The following is a 21,959-nucleotide window of genomic DNA, read 5'->3' as shown; positions in this document are numbered from 1 at the left end:
AGTAGATTAAGGAGAACACTAGGATAATTTTGAAGTAATTTTAAATGAAAATGTTGTATTTCCACAAACACCAGTGAGGCTAGTGCTGTTCTGCATTCAATAGCTGAAAACACTTGAACACTAAAAAAAAAAAGCAGCTTGGAACGGAAATCATACCCACACGTTTTCATAAGTATAAAACCAAAAAAATACTTTTCAAAGCTATTATTTAATTCCTGTTTGCAAATTATTTTGAGATCCTGGGGTAAAAGTAAAAAGCCATTTCAGTCTCAACTCACGGCTACATTATTGCAGCCTTACACCAGAGAAGCACCAAAGAAAAATGGTTTAACACAATGGAGAATTAGCTCTTCCACAATTTTCAACTGTCATATTTATAGATCATCTGTGATTTTCAGCTGTTTCAAAGTGTATGAAACTCAAGACCAGCTTTTCAACACCAGCCAGCAGAATCATTTCGTATGATGTGTTTTACTCTCTCTCACTGTATGAATGTTAAAATTCCTGCATCATCTGTTCATTGGGTTGCATTTTCTATTGTAAGAGGCTTAGTATCTGATGAGAGAAGCATAAAAGTGATTTAATTTTGGCAAGCCGTACAACTAAAATCAGCATTATTTCTGCTTAATAAACTCATCTTTCACACATACCTCTGTTAGCTAATGCTTAAAAAGAAGAAACAGTAATAAGCACTGAAAACATAAAACTGGTTTATGGCTAATTTTTAAGGACTACTGAGAATACCTGAACACCAGGACAAGATTATGAGCAGAGCTAGGTTTTAGTTACCTTTGGAGAAATAAACTCATTCTTTATGATAAATTTAAAATGAGATTTAAAGCTGGAAATAATAATACTTACGACTTTTGTGGCACTGACTTTGTTGCAACTTTCCCTGCTGGATCACTCCACTCTGCAAACAAAGGAAACACATTTTCAAATGTCAAAAGATTACTGTAGAATTAAAATGCACCCAAAGCTGTCAGCCCATCTAATTATACTTGGTTTCACAACATGCCACAATGCATAACATGTAATAAAAAATGGAACTGATCTGCTTTAGCACCATAGAAATTAATTTTTTAGCCTTTGTTTTAATGATGTCAAGCAGGAAAAAAAAATACCCAACCCTGACTGTTAGGACTAGGGTGATAAAGACCTACTTTGTACATTGTATCCTGAGGTCAGATGTTGGGAGTCCTACAAAGAAGAACACACAAAACGTCAGCATTAGTTAAATAATGAAGAAGGTAAGATATATCTTAGCTTGCTAGATTAAGGGCACCGGCATTACACAAACAGGGAAGGAGATGGTACAGGGAAGGAAGCATGTAATTGTTAACGCAGCACCAGTGACATTAGTTTAAAAAAACATTAACTGTGGAGACACAGCACCACTGAGGGACCCTTTCACAGTTCAGACAAGTGCTTGTCCTCAGCTGCTGTAAATCTACATACCCCTTTATGGAGACACTGCACAGATTTATACCCGCAGTGGTCCTAGCCTTTTCCAGGCTTGGCCATGGAAGTGTGTATGAGACACCTATGATGTACAATTTAGACCGCAGCATGGACGCAGCTATGCATTAAATTCAGCACCACTGCCTTTCTTGTTTTGATCTCGCTGCTTGGAAATGCAGTAACCTTTTATTGGTAGTCACTGCTTTTATTTGGACTGTGACACACAGGATTTGATAAAGACACAGGGAGCAGATCCTCACCTGACGGAAATTGGTTCAAATCCAATGAAAGTGCAACAACTGTACACCAGCAAAGAATCTGGCTTGTGACACTGAGCATGCTAATGCTGGGATTCTTGTTGGCTCCCGATAACTAAGCTGCTTCCTGCATGTCACAGAGTTCTCTTGCTTGGTTTTTCTCTAGGCTTTATAGTCCACAGTGATTGTAATCAGCTTTCCTTCCAAGCAGAGTTTGATCATTTGAAATTAAGGTGTTATTTACAACTTCATCTTACAGCCAGGCACTACTTTGCTGGAAGTGTTAGTTCTGTAGGATGTTAAAGTCATTAAAGCCCTCACTGCACTTCCTCTTAGGGCATTATTAGTTCCTAATATTATACTGTGCTGTCAGTCAGTCCCTTGTGAAGTAAATCATGCCCTAAGAGTAAACATGGCACTTTAAATTTGAATGTCAAAGGGATAAATTGTTCCGATAAGTTCCGCCTTTTTTATCACACTTTTTTATATACGTTTCTCATGAGAATACTTTTTTTTTAAATAGTTACATTGAGAACTTCTAATAGCGCCTGTCTCTGGTTTATATGGCTGCACAATCTAGCCACATTGTGTCTACGATCTATAATTTGGCTAGCTATAATTGATTTAATGTGATGTTCTGAAGAGACATTTCTGTTTTATTTTTTAAAGTAAAACTAGCAAACTTGGAAATATTTACATGCTTGCCCATTTCCTGAAATGCTCTCTCAAAAAAAATCTAATTTGTATTTTGTATCGAAGTGATATGGTCAAGAATTTTGGCATCAACATTTAATGTGCCCAGAAATTAACTTTGATGTGGGTCTTAAAAGTTCAAAGCAAACTTAATACAAACAGAAAAGCAAACCAAAATTTTAGCTTCTCTGAACCTGTGCTTATACTGCTACCGATGGAGACAGGGGCAGTCTGCAGGACGTAGACCAGTTTCTGCAGGGCCCATCAAAAACAGAGCACTAAATTAAGGAGGGTATAAATTGCAAAAAATACAGCTTCCAGTGGGCAAACCCCTCTACTCTCACTTACTGCATTCACACAGGTCAGACTCCACTGTCACCTAAATGGTTTCAACTGACTTTAACCCAATTTGCAATGAGGATTATACTCTTGTATGAATTATGACTTCTGATGCTTAACGCTGCAGCAGTTAACTCTAGCGACATTGGCAGTGCTGGAGCAGTAACAATCACATTCCATTAAAATAAGGCATTCTGGGCGCTGGCTTTGTTTTTTTAAGGAGCCACAGATACTGCTAATCTCATATGATTTCCAATTAAGTATGGCGGCTGCATTTCAGACAGGGGAGTATCTGCCAAACAGATAAAATCATCAAGAGGAAAATCACATTCCAGCTTCTAAAACAGGATATGATTGCTTGAACCATAATGTCAAACAGTATCAGTTTTGTAAGCTATTTTCCAAGGTCCCGCCTTTAGAAAGAAACTTTTGTGTAGCTCCATGTCAGACTGGCGTAGATTTCGCACCCGCGGGAAGTTCTCCCCTTCCCCAGACATCATCAGCTCCCAGTTGTTCAGGTCCCAGCAAAAGATACCTCCAGCCCTGGGTATGAGCTCTATCTCTAACAGTGCGAACAGAATCATAGCTAGAAGGCAACAATGGAATTCGGGCTGTTCAAATCATACAGTTTAACAATTCGCTGAGTGATAGGTGAACTGCTGGTACTCTCCAGGCATCTGTTTTTGACGTGGCAAGTGCTGAGCGCGTGCTTTTAATAAGGCCAATACTGAGGATCGCATTGCGCAACGTTGTGTGCCCTTGGAGTGTGCACACAGACAGAGGCCACAGCACTGTTCACATGCAGGAACATTTTAAGTCACCATAATTTGACCATGCAGCCTAAACCTCATCATGCAATCAATCACTAAGTAGGAACAAATGACCATCTCAGCCACTGCACTGCAGAAATAATAACGGAAGAAAAACAAACAAAATATATTGTACTTGATGTAAAAAGACTCATATAACAACAGAGAAAAAGTTCACCTTGCCTCAGTTGTAGCAACTTCTGCAGCTTTAAATAAGCAGTCCTACTAGTAACAACAGTCTGATTGGGAATTTCCAACTAAAAATAGTCTTAGAAATTTTTGAAAATGGAACCAATTACAAAAATAAACTCTCCAGCGAAGAACACTCAACAGAACAGAATGTTAATCAGGTCACTGGTAATACCCTACTTGTACCTTGCTTGGGATAGAAAACTTGGTCTGCTCAGCCTTGCCAGGAGTGTGAATAGCAGTAAGAGGAGGAGGCCAGGAATGGGTCATCTCCTAGGGAAGAAAAAAAAAAAAGGTTTTTGAAAACAAATTCATGTACATAAAGAAGAAAGAGAGGAAAAAATGATGATGTATTCTCCACTGAGTCTGGAGATGCTTAAAGCAAGCATCAGCACCCATCCTTATGTGGTAGATGAACACCTCAACTGCCCATCAGGCAGCAGTTCCTGGGAACAAGGGTGAGGACAGGTTTATGGTCAGAGGAGGGGGGAAAAATCAGTAGAATAGAGAAACTGCAAAAGTGTTGTTTTAGGCAGAGCTTGTAAGTGCCCTTCTAATGAGCGTGTTTTATGGTAGATGTTGCTCCATGCTCTCTTATCTTTGCTTTTAATTTAATAAATATTCAGAGAGGCAGTAATACTTGTCTTTGGCAATCTGTTGTATCTCTGTGTTGGTTGTTTTTCTTTGCCTACAAAGCACAGAAATGACTCTTTCTTGAGACAAGGGAGACAAAGAGCAAAAGAGGGTCTGATCTAGGAAATTTTGCATGCAACGGCCATAATCCTGACTGCAGTAAACTAAACTTCCCAGCTGCCATTTCACACTGGTCAAGCCCAGGGCCAGTCACTACAAAGCTCATGAACACACAAGTTTCTGTAGGTAACATGACAACCACTGCAAATGTTCCACAAATAAAAATATAATATAATACAATTAATTAAAGAAAATATAACTGTTGTCAAAAGGGCAGTGTGGTTGGGTGCATTTGGGCTGAAGACATGGCCCGGGTGGCTACAGCTAGATGCTAATGAAGATACAGCCAGCGAGTTGCAGGTCTCCAGTCCGACAAATCATATGTCATACAGGAGGTTAGGAGAGAGAGAGGAAAGCTATGCACCATGGTCCTCAGTCAAGGGGACAGGCAGACATGTAAACTTCCCCCAAGCACCTGTTAGGCACTGGTATTTTATAGAAGCCCATCAAATTTCCACCTTTAGCACTGCTGCTATTGCAGCAAGGTCTGGCTGAGCCCCGCAAGGGACAGAGCCCAGGAACGATTTCTACGGAGAGAAGCCCTCCCCTGGTCCTGGTGGAAGCAGGAGGGCAGGGCTGGTCTGGCAGCTCGGCCTCGCTGGGCTCCTTCATTCTGCTTCCACCCGTGCAGCGCACCATGGACACGCTTGTGGCTTATCTAAAGGGCCACACAGCTACAGAGACTGCAGCCTGGGGCCAAGCTTTGCCAGTTCCTTGCGCAGAGGACTCAGGGACAGGCGAGGGTGCAGATGTCTCTGCACTGCTGGAAGACCTTTTGGGTTTCTGGCGGTGGAGCTCAGGGCCTGTTTTCATTGCACAAAGCCCTGGCAGTGGCCATGAGGAGGAAAGAGGCAGCTCGTGAGGAGCTCATCCCTCCTCGTGGGTGAGGCTGTGGCAGCTCACTGCAATGACGAGAAGCACGCTGTTATATTGCACGCATTGTTTGACCTCTGCACAGAGGAAAGCAGAAAAAGAATTAAACATCCAGTGAACTTTTCCGTGAGATAATATAATCCAAATCCTGCATGCCTCTGCCAAATCCTATGCCATAGAGGTTGCTTTGTGGCAAATCTCCTCATAGCAAAATGATGAAACGGAGACTTTATCACATAATTAAAAGAGGGACAGGCAGCTGAACTGAAGGCAGAAATGAAGCATATTCTAGAACTGCAATTACAGGCTTGACCTCAGTCTGTTCCTGCCCACGCTGGACAGAGAGCCTAGGATTCATGGGAAGATGATGCCAGCAAACTTCAGAATATTCACTGTCAAAATGCATCTAGTGTCCACTGCGTACCACTTGGCGGGCTGAAGTGTAAGCGAATCTAGTCATCTCCCTGTTAGGGGACACCTGAACATAAAAGAGTGGGGAAAAGGAAAAGTGAGTCTGCTACTATTTGGGGAAATTCAATTACAAGGTAAGAAATCCTGATTCCACTGAGGTCAGAGGCAAAAGGCAAAAGTCAACTTCAGCGAGGTTAGGACTATCCGGTCCGTGTGTTTACAGAGTGACCTTGTGAGCTCAAAGTCTATTACAATGGTACCAGCTAGCTACATTGAGGCATTTCACTTCAATTATCACTGCAATAAAAATTATTGGATAGAAAATTCCAGATAGGATCACACATGGAAAACAACACAAGTAATTAAACCCCAGCGTATAAGCAAACACTCTGTGTGGAAGTGGTGAGGAAGTATACAGTTACTTAAAGAAACATACCTACATCTGCCTACGGACAAGTGCCACCGCACTGTTGACCAAAGAGCCTGGAATGATCATAGAGGAAGTTTTGACTTTACTCATCTGAAAAATGTCACATCAAAATGTATGGGCAGCAGCCCCACACCGACAGCGGCACAGCTGCGTATCACGCTCATGCAGAGCACTACCGAGCTGCAGAATGACATGCAAAAATGGCACTGTGCTCTTTGCAGTGACGGGTCAAAACCTCAGCCCCACATCCTGCAGAGATGGGACCGTCTGCGTAACCCTCTCCTACTCTGCTCCTTAAGCACATGCACAGTACTTTGGAGAATCAGAAGAAAGCACGCCATTTGTTTAATTATTCACTGGACTTCACCATTCTTTGCTATGCCCTAAATTCTTTTGGCGGTTCCTCATCTTTAAATACGCGCTAAGCTCTATTTTGTTTAATTTGTGAAATCTGATATATCTACCTTCTAATATGTTATGACTATAAAGAACCACGCAGACAGTGTGTGTCTTGTATATGCATCCGTTAAGATGTATATATAAACATCTTGGTTTGTAAATACCTGGGAAAGTAGGCAGGGAATTGCATACTTTTTTCTTTATTTTTCCCAGGAAAAATTAAAAAACTTTAATCAATCCAAATTTGGAAGTATTTAGAAATTCCTGGATGTAACAATAATAAAACCGAGCATATGAAATGCTTTAAAGAGGAATTTAATGGAAACAAAGTAATCCCACAAAATTGAGTTAGGATTTATTTTCACATGGTTTGGACTTAAAATAATTCCAAAATCATGTTAACTGTTGGAGCGGGTAGATGGCTGCTATGGAAGCATGCATTTTTTTATAGACCTGGAGATTAAATGAGAAAGTAAACCTGCACAGTTTGTTGGCTTAAAAGTCACTGTGGTCCTCTGATGTAGTAACATCAAGCATCCTCCTTCCTGAAAATTATTTAAACATTGTTTTAATTGACTCCATGTGCTTTATTTATTAGAGCTAGGCACGCTCGTCTCTTCAGCTAAGTCTGCTTCTTTCAGCTATAAAAGCCCTCAGGTAAGTAACCAAGAAGGACACACGCAGATGCGATCTAATGAATCACCAAAAATACAACTACTCCAAGCAAACTTTTTAAGGGCTGCAGAGGTACAAGGCCAAATCACGATTTAAATGGAAGGAGAGGATTGGGGAAGGATTTAAACTTGCAAGTTTCTAAGGAAAAGGTCAGAGCAAGAGAACTGAGTACAGGGGATATGGGGCAGATGGTAAATAGCTTTACAAAACCAGTCCCTAAAATAATAGCCGCCTTCAAGATTTACTTCTTTTCTCTGCATTTCATTTCTCCATCATTTCCTTCTTGTTCAAAAGAAAGTGCGCTGTGTTTTTAAATACAGATAAAAACACTGAGCCAGGCTCTAAGAGGTCATGATGGAAAAAAGCAGGCAGGCTGTGTACTCTGCGTCCCTACTGAGGCAGCTTCCCTTCCTACAGCGCACTCTAAACTGTTTAGCCTGATCTAATTTGAAGCCTCCCAAGATATAGGGCTCATGCTACTTCCCTTGGGAGAATTGAGGGGAGACATGAGAACAGTCTTCAATTACAGAAAGAGCTGTTGCTAAAGGAGAGAATAATCTGTTCTCCAGTTTTATGGTGGATATGAACTTAAACTGCAGCCGGTTAGACATAAGAAAAAGCTCTCTAATGGTAAGGACCGTGCAGCACTGGAACAGATTGCTCAGAGCACTACACAGACTCCATCTTTGGAGGAACACACTTAAGAACAGATTAGCACACATCCGTCAGGAATGGCTTAGGCAGAATTGATTCCTGCATTGGGACAGGGACGTGTAGTAGACGATCTAAGACCCTTCCCAGCTCTTCTTCTTGTTCTGTAGTTTGATAGATCTCTGTTGGCCAAACATCACCCTTACTGCCTCTCTTGTGGATAGCAGATCCACAAAAAGGCAGAAGAAGAAAGCAACAATCCTGGTGCCTTTCTTCTGTGGCATTAAGAGTCCACAAAGGCAGTTTCAGGACCGACACTGTGCCCACATCGTTAGAGGGCAGCCAGAGGAGCAGGAGGAGGAGCAGCTCTGCACACATTGCTAGCAATAAATGCAATCTGAGGCCACCGCCGCTACACAGATCCTATCTGTGGTATTCTGTCAACTGCCCTTCTCAGTCCTTTCAACTCTTAGCTAAATCTGCTGCTTTAAACTTTCTCCAATTTTTGGTTACACAGTATGTTAAAGTTGCATTCAGAAAAAATTAATATATGATGAATAGATGTTCTAGGGTTATTACAAACTTGATGTTATAGCTGGTGCTAAGCAACCTACTGCCTCGATGGAGTAAAGATAACCAAGCGTTTTACCATTTATTAAAGCCTCTATTAATGATTTATTAATGTTTTATTAACTATTTATCAATGCAACCTTAATAAAAAGCATGTCTTTTTTCACAGTATCTTTCTGGTTTCTGCATTTATACAAACTTTATCAAACCCTCTCTGCTAGGAAGCCAGTAATGCATGAGGGGCAGCCACATGCTATGTGTGTGATGCATACTGAATTAAAAAACATCTCAACGCGTTTCATCTTTGGGGAAAAGGTGAAGGAAAGAATGAAGATATAGATATATATTTATACATGTACAAGCAAATGACACCAAAGCCTAAAGGAACACAAAGGCAATAAAACTACGGGCTGTTTCTCATTCGTATTCCTTAGGAAGGAATGGGAAATTTGCACGAGCACAAGGGAATATCCTGACCAGTAATGTGGCCTGCTTTATACTGGGCCAAAGGCTTCCTGAGGAAAGGATTTTGATACATTGTCAGTATTGACAGGGACACGATAGATAAATTCATGGATATGCATTTGATTTTCATGGTTCAGCACGTGAAAAAATTCTCATCATCAGAGGGATACCGCATCTTTTTTCCTGTGAGGGGGAAGGAAAAAAAAAAAAAGACTTCAGTGATGGCCTGATGGCTTCCAAGAGCAAGTCAGCTTTCCTGGTATGAATGTTAAGGCAGGAAACTTTTTACTCATGCAAATGTTTTGGCAAATTTATTACCAGTGGCGAGGGCTCAGTACATATTTTTGGAGGAACAATGTGGCAGCATCTGCAATGATGCCTGTGTCATACTAGAATTTATCTTGCTACTGTACCAAAAACTACTAGAAAGCCATTTGGAAATACAGTGCATACACACATGAGTTCATTACTGAAAAGCCAGAGTTTACCCTACAAAAAGCAATCATTTCCCTGACCATAATCTAAAAACACAGCGTTCACCTTGTGGGTTTTATCAATGACAACAAATAAGTTCCCTTTGCCCGACTGGGGAATGGGATGCATTCCATATCCTCCCATGGTAAATTAATATTCCCTTCCATATTAACAAGAAGGGGAAGGACAGACAAAAGTGATATTCAGTGAAAATGAATACAGAAAGTGCTTTAGAAGCCAGTAACAGTTGACTAAAAACCTTACAACATATGTTTTTCTTTCCTACTTTGTTAACATTTGGAAATCCATAAAGAAAGTGACAGCTATATGGACATTTTCTGTTGAGCTTCTCAATACTCTCTGACTCACGTTTACCTCACAGTTTTCAATATATTTTCCTCATACTGTAGCTTCTATAACTAATAACATATTCTTTGCTTAGAGCATTTAGAAGACAATAAAAAAAAAAAGCAAAACATGATTGATGTACTTACTGCTCTAACCAATCTTGTGTATGTGAAGAAAAACAACGCTCCATTACAGTGAGAAGGTATCTCAGTTCAAGAGGCTGTTTTAGGGGAAGAGTAATGAAGCTACACCACATGAACCCACCACCGGATTTCCAATTTAACAAGTCCGACACAATCCTAAAAGTAACCACAGCCTACATAATAGTGTGTCTACACTGCCAAATGATTTAGCTCCCTGCTGGGTTCCTGGGCCCCAAATGGTCCATGCTGTGCATATAATGGCTCATTCCCAAGGCTCCTCTGTGAAACAGGTTGGATACTTCTCTCCAAGGTAGATCAGGATCATTTTCTTCATCATCCACCTCAGGAAGATTATATGGTCAAAACCTGTCCTGAATGTGGCTCACACTGCCCAGGACAGTCCTTCAATTCAACCCCAATCAAGTTTTGTGCCATCGAGCACCTTCTCACATGTTCTTGGCATTTTCAGGAACATGCAGCACAACTCCCTAAAGGCCCTACCACAGAAACATCATGGTGATGAACTGCAACAAAACAAGAGGTCTGTAGCAGCTGTATCCCTACTCTTGTTGGGTTTAGGTTGTCTGTATGAGTAAAGTGCAGGAAGGACATGGGGGGGTTCACAGAACATAATCAGCAAAGTAGAATCACGGATTGTAAAAAATGAAGCAGGACCTTACAGGAAGCACACAGGAGAGCTCTCTTAAGTTTTATATGATGAAACAGATTAAGAGTTCTGTGGAAAAGGGATGCCTGAGAAATCGTGAAGTCAAAGGTAGATGCATCCTACATATACGATTGCCTCTCTGACCCACGCTGCCTTGTCTCAGACCATTCCCTAAGCTTTCCAGTGAATGTCCAGGAGATGAGCAGAAGCCAGTGTTGTCTTTGTGTCAAGCCATGAGCCTTCAGAGTCCAAAGACAGGCATATACTGACCAGGAAGAACACAACTGAGGTAACTCCACTTCCCATCCAAGAGAGGCAGGAGGCATCTTCTCTACTTGCAGAATATGTGGGGTTTGTTAAGGATAGGCCAGAAAGGCTGCATGCAAGGAAAGGATGATCAAAGCTTTGAAGTTTTGCCAAGCACATGTGAGATGCTGGGCCATGTGAGGTATTTGTATTTCCATATTACTGTTCTTCTGGACAGACCTACTGATGGGTCAGGAACATGGAACCGCCAGAATGGGTCAGACCTGAGGTCCTGCTCATCTGGGATGCTGCTGGGCAGTGGCTGGTGCTGTGTCTTTCACAGAGCACTTCAAGAACACCAGAGCAATCACGGGGGTAAAATCCTGAACCTCCATACTTCCTAATCCTAAACTGTACTGTGATCATATCTGGTTAATACTGCATCCAGAACTGGATATTTAGTTAACACCAGTTTGAGAGTCCTAAAAGTTAATGATACACCCAGAAATATTCAGATACTTGCAGTCAGATGTACTAAACCCACTTCCAGAAAGCTAGGCATCCTTCATCTGTCACTCTCGGTAACCTAACTAATGACTTTGTTGCCCAATGCACAGTACCAGAGTCTTGCTGTGGACAGTATGGCCAATGCAATACCTCCTGTTCTTGGCAGCTTCTCATGCCCACCGCAATGCACAGTCATATCCCATTGATTTTATTTATTCAAAATGATACTTGTTGGTAACCATCTCCAGGGATGGCACATCTAATTTTCATGAGGGCCCCAAGAGATAGGAAGTATGCATTGAACTGTTAAACACAACATAACATCCTGGCAGTACAACAGTATAATATAAACAAAGGCACAATAAGTAATAAAAAGCTAATTCTTTCAAAAGTTACTAATACCAACATATAATTTCATCTCTGCAATTTAAAAAACATTGGCAACATTTCTCCAAGTAAATAAGCAACTGTGTTTTGAAACTATTCACTGCTGGCACTTGTTTAAGGGAATCTGGTAATTTGTTCCATCCATCCTGAACTTCACAAGCAAAAAAGCATGTCTTGAATCGCCTGTTTTCTTCTCTGAAACTTAGGGTTCACACCAAGAGGAGAGCAGAACTATAATTTACAGTTACAAAACAAGACTGCACCTACCCTGAGGCACTCCACTGTGCACATTTATACAATACATTACACCATCTCCTTTACATTGCCAGATGCAATCAATTCATGGCTTTTTTCATACAAAATACAACAGTGAATTATGTAGTCACATGACAAGACCTTACCCATGTAATTTCTTACAAAATGCATTTACTTTCTGGAGCCACTGATGCCAAAGTAATGAAAAAAAATATCTCCAAATTCAATATCAGGCAAAATTAAATTACTAAACTAAAAAACTTCTCGTTCTGTAGGCTTAGCACTGAAACTATTTAAATTTTACATTGTGCACTAAGTTTTAGACCCATGTAACCAGCTTATAACCCACATCCTGACAGTATGATGAAACTGAGTCTAAAAATCATCAGGAATTTGAAAGCATCAACTTGTGCCAGAAGACACTAGCTTTAGCCTTAAAACAGCAGCATCAATTATCTGAAATAGCATATAGGGGGAAATTAAGAAACCAGGTTAGGCAACCTAAATTTGAGTTTAAAGCTGAATTCTTTTGCATAAGCCATGATTTGCTTTCATTAACATTGGACTCCAAATTGTTACTCATCAAATACAAAGAAATGAAGCTACCACACACTGCTGTACAATACACATTGAAATCTTTTACAAAAGCTGGTTTTTTGCCTTCAAAACCGAGACTCTGCCAGATCTCTTTTATTTCGCCTACCACACAAGCAGTATTGCAGCATGGGTTTTCCTGAGTGGGTGTGCCAGGGTAGCATTTCTTTTTAATGCTGAGTGTTTCCCTCTTACATAGTCTCCTCAACACCCCAACTGTAATGCCATTAAAACAGTGGTCTGAGGCTGAGGCAAAGACAGAGTGAACACCTAGAAAAGCTCAAACCTGCCCATACTGAAGCTGTCCTTTTTCACCATTACCTTTTCTTCATCTATGTGATGGTCACCCCACTATGTGTCCCAGTTGAAAACTTGCTTCTCCCTTAGTGTATGAAGAATGCACTCTCCCCTACAGAGTATGATTATCTTCCCAGTGCCTACATCAGAGACTATGAATGCTTTGAGGGCAAAGACTGTCTCAATTTTTGTCTTATGCAATGCCTAGGGCAGTGGTGGAACTTCTGACTATTGGCTGGAAAGTGGGAACAGTGAATATTGGCTGGAAAATCCTGGGTGGACAACATAGCCAGCTTGATCAGCATTCAGCGAGCCCTGGATGGACAGAAAACTTCAAACTAAAGCCTGATCACTGGATCCTCTAATTTGGCACCCTGTTTTTTCATATGCTTAGAAGTTTAGCATGTTTGCCAAAAAATATACCATGGGCTCTGGCCTGTAACAGAGAGGGAGAGTCCTTGCTGCCTCTCACGCTCAACCCTCTAATTCTCTTCTCTTAGAGAAAGACCTAAGCAGCCACCTGAAAACTTATCATGTGACCTGGCATTTATTATAGCAATTTTAGCCTTTGGAAAAGAAGAAACATTTCAGTCTGGATTTCCTTTTCCTCACTTGTGCCTTGAAGCAGGTCTGTTCCTGCATCTGCGTGTCCTGTAAATCATGCCAGCCCTCCCCTTTGATCCGCTCCTGCTAAGCTAACAGGTGTAGGAAAAATGGATGGATGTTATAGAAGATGTTTTGATACAACATATACTTTTTTGGCATGTCAGCCTTACCCACATAAGCCAGCTTAAAGAGTAAAGAAAACCGAAGCCAAAACATGCTGAGGTCTTTTTTGATCTCCCCTAAGGTATGGAGCCTTCAGAGTATTTCTGGTAGACAGATTCCCACTGTCACATGCATGCATTTGATTCCTCATTTCCCAGCTCGTTCTTTCTCACAAAGCTAATAAGTCTGAGGTTGGAAACATTAAATACTCAGAACTGCCACTAAGACGTATGACTTGAGGATGCTTGGTCCCACACAGAGCAGCCCTAACGTCTGAAATCAGCATGTTCAGACTATACGCCAGATTAATATATCCTCCTCCCATGCCTGCATTTTTTAAAACCTTCTGACAACAAACTCATTGAAACAAACTAACCCCTAAAAACAGGGCTGAAAAAGGGCGAAGTCCATAACCTTCCTGTCTCCAAACACTACACTACTTTTTTTTTTCCCACAGGAAAACCAGTGAATAGGACACAAAAGCCACAGCACTAAAATGCAGTTAAGTTTGTTGCTCCAGCATTTAAAAATTATGTATCTACATTACTAGACGATGACATGTACTGGCTTTGTTGCTTCTAGATAGACAAAAAGGAACAGCAAACTGTTCATTAGTAATAGTTTATCAGGGGTCATATGAGCAATCTGGAACAAACTTGGAGCAAGCCCAAGAAAAGACCACCCAGTAGACCCACGGTTGCTAGTTAGCTCTAAGCAGTTAGTGCTATTTGCAACTCCAGCTGGTGTCAAACACTGACAATTACCAGTTATCATACAAAGACGAACTAGAATAAACCTGCCAAAGAACACTTTTTTCTTTTTTTTTTTTTTTTTTTTTTCTTCAGCACAAAGTGCAATGCATTATCACGTTCAAGCAATCACCAAAAGGAGTTGTTGATCTCGCTTTGCTGGAGAGATACAAAGGCTAGATGCAGTAACACGCCATTCTTTTTGAAGGGTGACTTGTGTTATAAGTGAAAGACACTACAGAATGACAATGCTGCTGCAAAAGGAGATAGAATGATACATTTAGTCAAATTCCCAGTCTAAGCCTTTTCAAAAGCACAAGCAGTTAGTATAACATTCCTTAGGGTTCCTGTATCCTTTCAAACATGATAGCTTTCTTGTAGTTTACACTTATCATATTAAGAAAAATGGTAATGAGGAGATCATGACAACTTCTTTTAAAAGCAACAATGACTCAATTGCCAAGGAAAAAAGGAGTGATAACTATTTTCATGGAAAGAAGCCTCCAGTGAACGCCTCACTCTTGAAGCTGTGTTCTTTGTTTTTGTCTGAACTCAGGAACGACAAGGGGCTGCTCTTCAAAAAAATCAGAGCACCAGTTTTCATTTGATTGGCGCAACACTCCCTTTTCAGATAAACTGGCAGCTCAGACCTCTTATTGAAAAGATTAGGGACTCAAGAGGTTAGAAATGATAAAATACTGGAATAAGTGGGAAGGGATTAATTGGCTTGATTTAAAAAAAAAAATAAAAAAAATCACTCCTGGGAATGTTCCCCTACAAACCAAACACCAAGTCTTTTTTCTGAGGCTCAGAAGAATATTTTTAAAGGTTACTGTATCTTGGGGTACCCAAAAAACCATACTCTCTAGGAGGATACACTCATGGCAAAGAAATTAATGGACTACAAAGCCCAAAGGGGACTTTAACACTCAATGCTCGTGCAATAAATTCCATCAGAAGATCTCAAAGCATTCCCCCCAAGAGATCAGTCGCACCATTTCCAGCTTGGCTGCAAAGGTGAAACTTTGCCCATGCCTTAAATCACCCACTCAACCAGCAAAAAATGCAATGTGCACTACCCTGCCCTTTCTTTTTTTTTCCCATTAGCAACCCATGCAAGTCTCCCAAGTCCATGTGTATCCATGTTGTTCCTGTTTCACCCTGCAAAGTACTAGTAAGCAGTATTTCCACCTCCGCCCCAAAAATATTTGCTTAGACTTTGCATGGAAATTTTGGAATAAAGGAAATAGCTAAACAAGAGCTGTAAGCTGTTGAGAACAGGGTTTCTAGTGACACCCACACCAGAGCCCTCACCCGAGGAGCCCTGGGAGGCAATACAGTAACACTTGCAGCAGGTAGAATAAACAGCGCATGCAGAATGTTGAACAAATATAGATTCAGGCACTTAGGGCTGAAGTTCAGATTCATGTTTGTAGTCAGTTTTCATCTCTTGCCTCTGAGCAGTGGTCAACAAACACCTCAATGCCTTGAACTAATAAAACCATCTTCCTTTCTAATGCTACAGCCTGACATTTTCTTCAGCTGACTTCTGCAAGGCTGGGTGCCTGTATGAATGCTTTTAAATCAAATAGAAATGTGAGAAATTCCTTGGGAAAAAAAAAAAAAAAAAAAAAAGAAAAGCATTCTGGTCAGATTTTCTAGCTATCCAAAGAAACTGTTACACGGCTGACATAAATCAATGTGGCAGGATCTACAGGCTAATTAAACAAATGTGACAATTTTACTATGACAATTTGAAAATGCTCAAAAGTGCCTCCCATCCACAGTGTGCATTCTTCTCAAATGTGTATTAAAACCCATGTACTGTATTAAGAAATTGAAAGGAACTTACATATTCAATAAAAAACACAATTATAAGCACAATTTGAAATATATGGCTAAAATAGATTGGAAGTTCATAAGGTTTCTCAGAACATTAAATTCAATGACACGCTTTCTTTAAAGAAATGTTAGAAATTCTCTATAGAAATGGATAAGCCACAGTATGTAGTATAATTTTAAATATCTGATTGAGCCTTCCTTTGGCGCAATTATAACACCAATAATTCCAGCTGAGGACCTCAATGCATTTTGCTAGCAACTAATTTAACTTCGCAGCGCGATGGCAGTGTGGGTGAGGCTCTATTTCCCCATTTCATAGTAGGAGACACTGTGGAGTGAAGGGGCATCTTAAGGTTATACAGGACGATTAAAGGCAGGATGTTTTATCTGAGTCTATGAATTCAAACATTTATTGAGAGAACGTTCAAAGAGATGAGGAGATGGGCCATATCAGCCTTTTACTGGCAGCTGTGAAATGGTGTATTCTGAAGAGACTGACAGCTGAAACAATCTCCACAGGTAAGAAGGAAGACACCTTCAGAAAGAACTCCACTGACTATCCTGCATGACAGTCTTAAAGCCTACAGATCATTGACAAGTAGCAAAGACATAACTTGCCCCCACAAAATGGTGGCTTCCAGAACTATTCTCCCTAAAGGCTATGGAATAACTTGAATTTAAGACAGATGATGACTGCAAGACTACCTTCCCATGTACAGCTGGTTTCACAAACCCCATGGAGGCTGGCAAGGCTGGGAGTGTGTCATCACATGACTCCTCCAAAGGAACCATCCACCTGCTTGTCCGGGGGTCTCTCAGGAAGAAATACTTCTTGGCCCATAACTCAGTTGGTTTCTGCATTCTCCCTTCAAGATTAAGAGATTAGGAGTGGCCTGGGTTAAATTTAGACTGCAGTACATGAAGAAAATGTCAACAAATATTCCTGGTATCTGCTGTAACAAAACACTTTCCTCTGAGAGTAACAACGAGATTCCAAGTTCTAACTTTGGGTTTACTCCAGGTGTCATCTTTGTGCTGTTTTCTTTACTTTCCTTCTAAGACCACAAGAGCAGTGAAGCATCAAAGGTTGCAACGTGCTATAGTTCAACATATAGTTGCATATATGCAACATATAGTTTAAGCAGAGAAACTGAGCATGCCTCAAGTATCTGCCCCTTTTTGGTCCATTTTTTTCCCCATCTATCTGGTTCTTTCCTTACACATATTTTTTTAGCCATCAGCCAATTTTTTAGGTTTTGATTGTCATGGCCAGCTGAAACTTCAGAGGAGAATTTCAAAGAGGAGAGTTCTTGATACTCTTTCTGAAGTTTCTTTTAGTTACATCTTTCAGCCCTGTCTTCCCTTAGATGCTACAAGTCTGTTTAGCCTTTTCCTAGCTCTTGTTTCTCTTGACTAACAACATATGGCCAGCTTACCCTTCATGGGTTCCATCAGCGTTTTCAGCAGTGCTGACTTATGGGGAGGCTTCCCATCAGGACTTACAACCTGCAACACACGCCCTCAGGGCTGCAAAAACCGAGCCCTTCCCTTTTGTGAGATAGAGCCACAGAAGATGCTATGGACTTTGTCATTTCAAACCAGAATTGCTTCTAAAGCATGCATTCATTTCAGAAAGCCTAACTCGATTTTAATATGTTTTCAATGTCTTCATTCTATGCCTAAAGCAATTTGTTATGTAGAGTACACATTATTAATCTACTTAAATGAAAGGTAACATTGCTAGCAGTTTAAACACTCAATGCCCATATTTAACCATGCTTCATTTTGACAGGACAAGATGAAATAACAGAAATGATTAATCTGAGACCAGAAGAATATTCTACTACCTATATTTCAAATTAGGACTAGATTTTTTCTTTAATACTTTGGCAGTAAGATGTGTAAGTGGAGTATAGGAGCTTCAGATGGCTTTTCTGCTTGACCACACTGTGTACTGTGCCAGGAGTTGTTACCAGTCATTTTGGAATCGGCAGCAGTACTCCAGAACAGGCACACAACAGACTCTGAAGTTCCTAATCATGTTTTCATACAACATAAATTTGTGCAGCCTCCAAGGGTCCTTAAGGGAGGATACCTGGTACAGCTAGAGCCAAACACTACACTAACAGTATAGAAATGTTTAAAATTTTCCATTGAGTTCAGCACTTGGGGCCTTTTTTGTTCATGGGAGCATACAAAAGGTCAAAGTTGATCTGACATCCCAGATTCCTTGGGTCTGTTTTCTCTCACACTTTCACTCAAAGATAAGGGAGTTACTCTTTATTTACAATGATGAAAAGGGACGGGAAGTCAGGTCCCACAGGTCTGCAAATCTGGAACAGGAATCTTAGTTTTATGATACTCTCCACTCAACTACAAGATCCCATCAACTTGTTTTCCCACATTCTTTGTCTCTTTCACTTCCAGTTATTTCTGGAACTACAAAACTTAGAGGTATTCAAATAACTAGTATATGAAGTGACCAAAACTTTTAAGTGCCACAGAGGGTGCACCTGATATTCCACAGAAGTTGCAAAACTTACTACTTTTCCCTCCAAGACAATGACTTTGCTTCAACTACTTTCTTCTTTGAACTGGCTTTTTAAAAAACTATTTTGTATATTCTCATAAAATACCATTATTTTTATCATAAGAGAGTACTGAATCAGTGAAGATGCCGACCATGTAACATGTTGCAATAAATAGTGGATCATTTCTGAGGTGACTGTCAATGAGGAAGAGAAACTAAAAGCGGTCGTTTTGGTAAAAAAAGATGCTGAAGAGCTTAGAAAACAGGTAAGAATTAACACTTTTCCATTTAGTCATTCATTTCTCATGAGAGTGTTTTCATTCTCTTCAGGAGCAGTAATAAGTGTCCCAACTCTCGCGATGTCAGCTCACTTTACAGTAATTTTAGTTGCAATGGGAAATCTGGCAATGATAGCAGAATTATATAATACTACTGAAATCAGCAACATTTCCATTTGGCAGTAGAAAAATATATGTTAAAATATTATGGTTAAGGAGATAAGAAAACAGAATTGAACAGGGAGTTTGCAATAGGTGCACTGCAATCTCTCCTTTCCTGAATACCTTTTGTAATCTTTTTTTATTGTTACAGTGTAGACAGGCTGCAACAGACCCACATAATGATCAGATTTTACATTTCAAAGTTCTTCACTAAATAATTTCTTTAATGCTGCTACAAAATAAAACCTTTATTTGATAAATGTGCCCGCAGGCTGGAATCAGACCTTGCTTGTCTGTCCTGACAAAGGTCTAATCTTTTCCTGCCTTACATCTTGAAGAGGCATTTATCCCTCTAACAGGCAGGTGCAAAACACCACCTTTCGAATACAGGAAACACTGCACACCCACATGCATTTGTGAGATCAGACAGTCAACCTTTTCTCCCCGTCACCTCCCCAACAGCATGAAGTCTGCTTTGCGTTGCTCTGGCAGCTCAAAGCAGATTTATAGTATATATCTACATCACAAGTGAACTCCTCTCATACCTAACCTGTGCCATGCCAGCAGTGCAACGGCGGCCCAAAAAGCCAACCACGAAAGCTAAGTACTTGAGCACCGACTCATGCCAACCTCCGACTCAGCTAGCGTAAAGTTAGCTCTGAGTCTTCACATTATGTACCTTCGAGTTAATATAGACAGCTTTGGGGCAATGCTCCTGAAGTGTCTTTCTCAGGGGTGGCACCATAATGTTGTCACTGCAAAGGTGAATGGCCAAAAATTTGAATACTCCTGTTCTGCTGTGTGCGGGTGTAACTCACAGTGGCCAAGGTGAGCCTCCGTGTTAAAGGTCTGGACACAAGGCTGCATTCTCCAACTCCCAAAGAGCCTTTTGCACTTCAAGCCTACACCAGGCTGCCCTCAAATGATTCCAACGATTGACCTCACTGTGCCTGTGTGTAATCAGACGGGCAATGCACAAAATGCCGGGAAAAGCATTTCTGCTTTTCTTCTGAGCTTCCTGGAATTGTTGCTAAATGCTTGTGGTGGCACCGAGATGAGAATTGAGCTGATCACCTACCAAACCAGGAATGAACTGTTCTCGAAGAACTACTTGGCATTTCCATTTTCTGGAGTGAGACCACATCTAGAGAGTCATCAGAGCGAAGTTGCTGCTTTTATGTATACCTGAAGTAATGCAGGGGTAACTCCTTTTTATTTAATAACAGCAGCAGCAACGTAAAGTGGAGCTGCTGCCAATTTATACCAGTGTGGGAGGAAGAAGAATTCAATGAACTCAAATGAGATCAGAGGTCAGTGGAATTACCCCTTGATTTATTTTGATGTGAGAGCAGAAACTGGTTCTGCCTCCATTGAGAAAATGCTGATAAAAAGCTGAAAATGCAACGGCATGGAAATTGCTAAGAAATTAATTGTTTTTATCCGTCCAAATCTTCATGTACCTAAGCAAAGTCTAAAGGAAAAAAACCAACCACCCTACAGTTGTAACACGCCGCCTTTTTCAAAGCAGGCTATTACCCGTTCCTTACACGCTTCCAAAGGCTGCACGCCAGACGAGGGACAAAGGCCGCAGATACACATTTACACGTGGGTTAACTTTTCAATCCATTTTTTCATTTCAACAGAAATAATAAATCACCTTATCCTGGAGAAAGAAGCAGCTTGACACAAAACATACGGTGCTGGGCTATTTTTATAGCACACCTAAGACATATAGGGATTCATTTATTTACTCAGCTATTTAAAAGTGGCTACTCTTACTCATTCTCTGGACAGCTAAATGCCAGGTTGCTAAGTTACTGTTACTTGACATCATCTCCTCCCCAAAGTGTTCCCACATTTGACAGGTTCACATGATTTACTAGGCCAGTCAGCTCGTTATTCACTTGTCCAATGACGTCTGGATAATCATTTTAAATTCACATCATGTCCTCCCCAGCAAGCCCCCAGATTCCACATGAAAATATTTAAACTGCCTGTCAGCTACTAAGTGCATTTGTAACCACACTGGACAGCATACCTGTATTTTTCAAATTACAATTATTATAATTAGGTTTAGCATCGTTCTTCAATGTTGGTTTGTATTTTAGAAGAGAAAACAATTACTGAGGGGCAAATAATGGGCTATATCTGTTACAGTCTAATTTTGCTCTGTGAACAGCTCACCTCAGCTATGGATGATACATATTAAATCCATTAGTGCTTTCAATTGGCATGAGGAAGGTAATACTACACATAATTTGCCCAGTCAAGGGCATTTTCACCTGCTGATCAATTTACATATTCTCCAATGTCATTAGACATGAGCTAGTCATCAGAAGAATAGAAGACCATACAAATTACAGACTTTGCTCATTTAACTCCAGTCATTTTTATCCTAATTACAATCTGAATTATATTTAGGATTTGTTTTGCTTCCAGACTAGAAAGCTTTTAATTAATATCACAGCTGTCCACATAACATCAGAAGTCCATCTAGCTACTCGATGCCTTACTGCAGCGAATATGCACCTACAAGAATTCTTTTGTTCCTCTAAGCAGGGACAGATTTTCAGACAGAAGTGCCTGCCCAGATGGTTAGCAGCACAGACACGAAAGCTTTATGTACAGACCAGAGCCTCCCTTCTGCGGGATTATGTCTAATCGATTGCCTAAACACCTAGCACAAAGTTTCAATTTACACTACAGCTCCTCAAGAAAATTCAGTTAAATAAAATTT

The 21,959-nt window shown here is 40.5% G+C and overlaps 1 protein-coding gene across 4 annotated transcripts in view; it reads right to left on the bottom strand.

The window, feature by feature from the left end:
- Positions 1 to 21,959, bottom strand: part of AFF2 (ALF transcription elongation factor 2) — a 416,447-nt gene that overhangs the window by 135,127 nt on the left and 259,361 nt on the right. For all 4 annotated transcript variants that reach the window (XM_063345683.1, XM_063345680.1, XM_063345681.1 and 1 more), the window contains exons 5-7: positions 3,935 to 4,021; positions 1,164 to 1,200; positions 862 to 913 (exon numbers count right to left, since the gene is read on the bottom strand). In XM_063345683.1, coding sequence (XP_063201753.1) covers positions 862 to 913; positions 1,164 to 1,200; positions 3,935 to 4,021 — 176 coding nt within the window. The remainder of the gene's footprint in view (positions 1 to 861; positions 914 to 1,163; positions 1,201 to 3,934; positions 4,022 to 21,959) is intronic.

This window comes from Chroicocephalus ridibundus, chromosome 9, assembly GCF_963924245.1.
Source record: "Chroicocephalus ridibundus chromosome 9, bChrRid1.1, whole genome shotgun sequence".
NCBI classification, from domain to species: Eukaryota; Metazoa; Chordata; class Aves; order Charadriiformes; family Laridae; genus Chroicocephalus; species Chroicocephalus ridibundus.
Note: the sequence above shows the minus strand (reverse complement) of the source record. Positions and strands in the feature narration are given on the sequence as shown.